Below are 6000 nucleotides of genomic sequence, written 5' to 3'. Positions count from 1 at the left end.
GGGAGGGGAACCTGAGGAGTAACACACACACACACACACACACACACACACACACACACACACACACACACACACACACACACACACACACACACACACACACACACACACACACACACACACACACACACACACACACATACACACACACACACACACACACACACACACACACACACACACACACACACACACACACCGCAGCAGCAGCAGCTGGTTAGTTATTACAGAACACGTTGAGGCAGAGTTGGGAGGGAGTGGCTGACTGACACTCGATATGACTTCTCTTTTGTGTGTGTGTGTGTGTGTGTGTGTGTGTGTGTGTGTGTGTGTGTGTGTGTGTGTGTGTGTGTGTGTGTGTGTGTGTGTGTGTGTGTGCACAGGGACAGAAGAGGCCACGCATAACATAGTAAAAAAACAAACTGTTGTTTCACATTATATGGATCCTAATAAACACTGAAAGAGTCTCTCACAAACAGAGGGTTCAAAGGCCGACATACTGTATAGATGATGGCTTCGGTTGGACCAAACTGGAACAATCAAAGCAGTTGAATGTTCAGAGTAACAACAAAACAATTAAGTCAATACGGAAATACATGGCAAGGCTTGTCTCTGATTTGCCACCATCAGTCTCAATCACACACAGCAAATTACAACCACTGGTTGTAATTTATTTGCATTTTTTGTGAAAAGACACACATTTTGTCACCTATACCATATACAATCTTTACAGGTTATTATGCAACAAATATTTTACTTGTCTGGCTTACTTGAGATGAAATTGGGCTTTGGCCCCCAAACTAAAAAGAGTGTGACACCTTTGATTTAGGAGCTGCAACTGAAAAAGCTTGATCCTGATTTTAGGCTCCACCAGGAGCAGCTGATCATCTGACCTGAGGGTGAAAAAGGATTTGTACATGGCGAGAATCACAAAGGAGGGGGCAAAGGGTCGATCCATAGCCGTAGCCTATAACAGGCTTACTTGTGATGGATTGGTGGTTCCTCCACCTCCCACCAACTCGTCTAGAATTTTTTTCCCCCCAAAACTTCAGACTCAAAAGGCCACATTCACCTTTCTGGTGCTGCTGTGTTGAAGCTGTTGTGTGGATCCTGTCAGCAGATGGAGTCAGAGTGTCAGCCCTCAGCTTGTCCTGACTCACTCAGTGCCGCTGAGTCACAGCTTCCTGGCAGAGGAGTGGCGGACTGATTTCATGCTCTCATTGTTCCACAGGTCTGATACGATTTCATTTAATGTGGCTGAGCAAATTTTGGCTGTGTTTCATGTGTATTTGCTTGTTAAAAATGGTGGGGGGGCTGACTCATTGTCTGGCCGACAGCATCATCTAGTGGTGTGAAGCTAATAGTGTAAAGTCATGTGCTGCTGCTTGGATGAGACATGTTGAGGGCCACAGGAATGAGTCCTGGAACCTGGAACTGACATCATATTTGAGCACAATCTGTTCACTTATAAGCCTTTTTGGTTAGATACATAAGTCTTGGGTTGAGAAAGGCTCAAAGATTCTTGTATTAAAGGACACCAAAATGTGGATAAATTATCTCCAAATTCTCCAATTGGCAGTGGGAAAATACTTGGTACGTCACTCAAGACAAGATGACAGATAGCATTAAAAACGGCAGTATTTCCACATGCATAGAATTAATGTTTATCAATAATAATGACTTTCCTTCTGTGCGCTGGTTTGTTTACATGGGTAATAACAATGTATTTGTTTATTATCTTCAGGTTTACACTGTTTTGTCATGTGAACATTCCCAACAGACAAATAGGACTTTCCCAACTGGTAATCTCCCAAATTCTGAGATGCACCAACGCAACAAACCTTCTATATCTATTCAGTTTTTAAGAGTTTTAGGGAAACACTCAGGCTCTGTTTACAGAAAAAAAATCAAGTGAAAACACTTTTTATGTGTTTTTGTTTACAAATGGCATAAATGCTGAAAATCATTTAGTTTTCATGTGGAGTCACACGTTTGTTCTTGTAATGAAACCACTTACGTGAGCATAAAGAACAATACACTATTAAAATTAACAATGGCGTACATGTACGTTTGTGTGCACAGACTATTATATGTGACCAGAAGAATATGGACTGGGAGTCAGGCCACTCAAAAGGCAGTGGGCAATTTATCATGATGAGAATGCACAGTCACAGCGTTTCATAAAAGTTGTGTTTTCCCCCCTGTTTCATTTTTGAAAAGTTGTTACCAGAACATATTTAAGGCAGATGTAGCCCTCTAATGAGCAAATTCTAAGCAAAACTGTCTTGTTGTCTAAGCAAGAGCAACCACATGTGACGGCATTGTTGAAATATAATTCAACAAGATTAGGTAGCGCAAAGATTGTTTTATGCTTGTATAGTCAAACTGAACCTTTAATCGTCTAGATCCAGGCGACAGTCTCAAAGCTTCACTTTTGATGGAGCACAATGGTGGAGACCATCCACAGCAGAATGGGCAAGCAGCAAACCGGCAGAAATGCCATTCCTTTCCTAAAATAAAACTGGACATACAGGCCGGCAGGCAACAGGTGGAAACAAAGGCAGGCCCCTACACTGAATGTATTTTGGGGTGTGTGTTTGTTAAAATGTTAAGTAGTGAGATGAAATATGCTCGTTTGTAAAAATGTGCAAAGGCGTGCTATGTGTTAGATCCTTTAAGTGCACTGTTTATCTACACTGGGAATACACATTATCTTCAAATGAGCATCATGTGCTGCTGGATATTAGATGTAGAGCTTTTGGTTGGTCACATATCCTTTCTGGTTTTTTGTTTTTTTCTGGATATGTGTTCAGAAGTTTTATCTTAACTTTAATGAAAATGTCCATCTCCTATTGTGTGTCATAGTTTGGATCAAAGAAAAGAAGAAGTTTGGGCTATTTCAGCTTATCTATCTTTAGTAAAATAGCATAAAAACGAATGTGGAAGGGGTGTATATTGAATGCAGCCCTTGATTATCTGTGTTGTCTCTGGTTTTGGTCGAACCCTGGAGCCGCCAGAGCTTTAGAGCAGAGCTAGAAAATCCGAGAGACTGTACATGAGGACAGCAAGCAGCTGCCACTGTCTGTCACAGAGGGAAAACACACACACACACACACACACACACACACACACACACACACACACACACACACACACACACACACACACACACACACACACACACACACACACACACACACACACACACTGAGAGCTCATGGCTGTCGTTGACTGTGACACACGCCGACTCACACAGTGAAGAAACAAGTCAACCGACAACATCGCCTCAACCTGCCATGGGAATCTAACCATCAACTTGCTCTGCAACCAGTACAAGAGATTTGTTCAGATTCAGGATGAAGATCATGGGACATATTTTGGGCTTTCTGCTGGTTTTGGCCACCTCAAGTTATGGCATTCAGAGAGGTGAGTATTGACTCTCTTACACAAGAGATCGTGTCAGAGCTTCTTCTGCAGCACACAGGAGTCATACTTGGAAAAACAGTATCAGCTTTTTTTTTTAACAGTATTTTCCCACTATTGAATTTAACAAGCTCTCTAATTTTGAATGTAATAAACAAGAGAGGAATCATCCTTATCTTATAATATGATACATTGGTGACTAGTAGGGCAAAGATCAGAGAAATATCAGAAGAACATCCTTCTATTTTAGTGTGTATTTAACATTGTATGTATCTAAAGAGCACACGGCTTAACTATTTCCCACATACCACAATCACCTGTTTTCAATAGCGCATCCTGCTGGGAAAAAGAGAAGGTGTTTATAGGTCAATGCAGTGTAAATCTGACTAAATCTATATCCTTCCGAGACTGACAGTATATCCTTTCGGCAGCAAAGGTGCGAAAGGTGGTTGGGAAGCATCTTATTCCCTCAGCTGTATTCCTCTAATATGCCACGTCTCATGATAATTTGGACCTCTCCGCGGCAGAGCTACTGGGCAGCAAACATGATCGGGATGTGCTTTTGAACCCGACGGGTTCATCTGTGGCTTCGGTATCAGGACACGTGAGATGGGGATCATATCAGATTCTGGCACCACTTTTACAGACAGATGCATGGGCCTGCATAGCGAACTACAGACATATATATTAAATAAGCACACACATGCAGCTATGCATGCGGCAGATGGGCCTGCAGAAGCAGGTGGTCCAGATGCTGGAGCTTGTTGTGGTGTGTGGGTGTTGTAGCAAGGTTAGTTGCAGGATGTTGGACAAACAGGGCTGGACACACCAGGAAGCCTTTTCCTTTGCATGATGTGCAAGTAATCAGAAGGCAGGTACAATAATTTTTTGTTTTTATGCATTGTTTTGAAATATGAAAAAAATAATATGTTCAGGATCAGAAATATATGGAATGTCTTCTAGAGCTTGGTCAATGGAAAGGTGGTTTGATGAGAACCCGTGTACATTTCTATATCCACAGTAAAACATGTACAAACGATTATTTTGATTGTGCCAAATCATATGTTTGTTTTCATTGTCTTCTTCGGGACAAGATGTAGACAACTGAGAGCATAAGTGACATTCATACCTTTGTTGGTAAAATTACAGTATTAGGAGACAAGTGAAGAAGCCACACGAGGAAACATTTCTCAAAAGGGTGTTTGTAGATGTTACCAAAGAGTATCTTATTTACTGTAATTTGTCATAAGAAATCATAACTAAAATGAACCAGTGGAATTAAAAAATATATATATTAATTTGATTAAAAAGCCTATTTTGAGCCCTGAACAATGCACATTTAATAAAAAACATATTGTAATGAGGCTGTAGGGTAGTGTGATGGTTCGTGCGCTTCTCAAGAAGACAGAGGGTTAAAGTCCAGGCTGGGCTTTTCTGTGTGGAGTATTAATGTTACAACATGTATACTTCATGCATGCCTGTACATGCATGTTTTTCTTTTTTTCCAAAGATCCATGGCGGGATCGTGAATCCCACTTGATTTTAAGGGGTATAACATACAACAGAGTAACACAAAACCATGTGTGTGGGGCGGCATTAGCTAAAATTTCAACCAACACAAATTAACGAAACACTGAAACAAACAAAAACTCTTAATTAACTCAAAGCAAACAGCTGGTACCTTCACCAAACTGCTTGATACTGAGTCAAGTTGAAGTTTAACCAAAATCGAAACACTCAAAAATCAGAGTGGAGCCGAGTTCAAAAGATCATGCAAACCAGTTCATAGCAAACCATTATCCAGCCATAATGAGACGTCTGCTGGAGCTGTAAAATAGCATCAGCTGGTGGGCGGAGCTGAGGCAATCAGCCATCATCCTCCAATCCATGGGTACATTCCCAATTGTCCCTCCTATACCCTTTCCTTTCTATTTTTCTTTAACCCCAGAGTGCATAAGAGGCGGCCATGATAAGGAACGTTTGAATTCTCAATAAGCAAAGGATGGAGGCCTAGGCAAATCACACCATGATCATTATAACACACAAACTTTGTCATTTGAACAGTTTTAAATCAAAATCAAATTCGCATTATTTTAATTATACAGAAGGGACTGGGCTTTCTGCTCTCAGTTGATTCATATACTCTCCTTTCGCCAGTTTGGATAAACAATGGATGAATGGATAATTCTGAATATCACTCTCATAGCAATGTCTGTTCAATCAAAAATTGGCTCTGCAAAAAGCAATTAAACTTCATACATGGTCACTGTAGCTTTTTCACTGTTAAGAAACAACATGATACAGTAATTCTGAACAGTGTCGATCAGGCCAGATTGCTGACTTGATATATCACATTATAATTAATTATAGTTTATTTACATTGTGTTTTTGTATTTTCCCCATGCAGTGTGTACAGTATGATTATGCTTGAGTAGGTTGAATGTGGGTTTTATTGATTTTAGTTTTTCTTTGATTTTGTTAAAAAAAAAAACGTGAATGAACATAATTATAAAAAAAGATATTTCACAACAACTTAATAGAGCAGCCAGTAAAACAGTTTTAAAGTAACCTATTTCT

At 40.3% G+C, this 6000-nt stretch overlaps 1 protein-coding gene across 1 annotated transcript in view; it reads left to right on the top strand.

Annotated features, from left to right (window-relative positions):
• Positions 1–3298: 3298 nt before the first annotated feature.
• Positions 3299–6000, top strand: part of musk (muscle, skeletal, receptor tyrosine kinase) — a 37048-nt gene continuing 34346 nt past the window's right edge. Inside the window, exon 1 of the mRNA XM_080510538.1 lies at positions 3299–3426. Within this exon, the coding sequence (XP_080366664.1) occupies positions 3357–3426 (70 nt within the window). The 5' untranslated portion in view covers positions 3299–3356. The remainder of the gene's footprint in view (positions 3427–6000) is intronic.

This window comes from Blennius ocellaris, assembly GCF_963422515.1.
Source record: "Blennius ocellaris genome assembly, chromosome: 15".
Taxonomy (NCBI): Eukaryota; Metazoa; Chordata; class Actinopteri; order Blenniiformes; family Blenniidae; genus Blennius; species Blennius ocellaris.
Note: the sequence above shows the minus strand (reverse complement) of the source record. Positions and strands in the feature narration are given on the sequence as shown.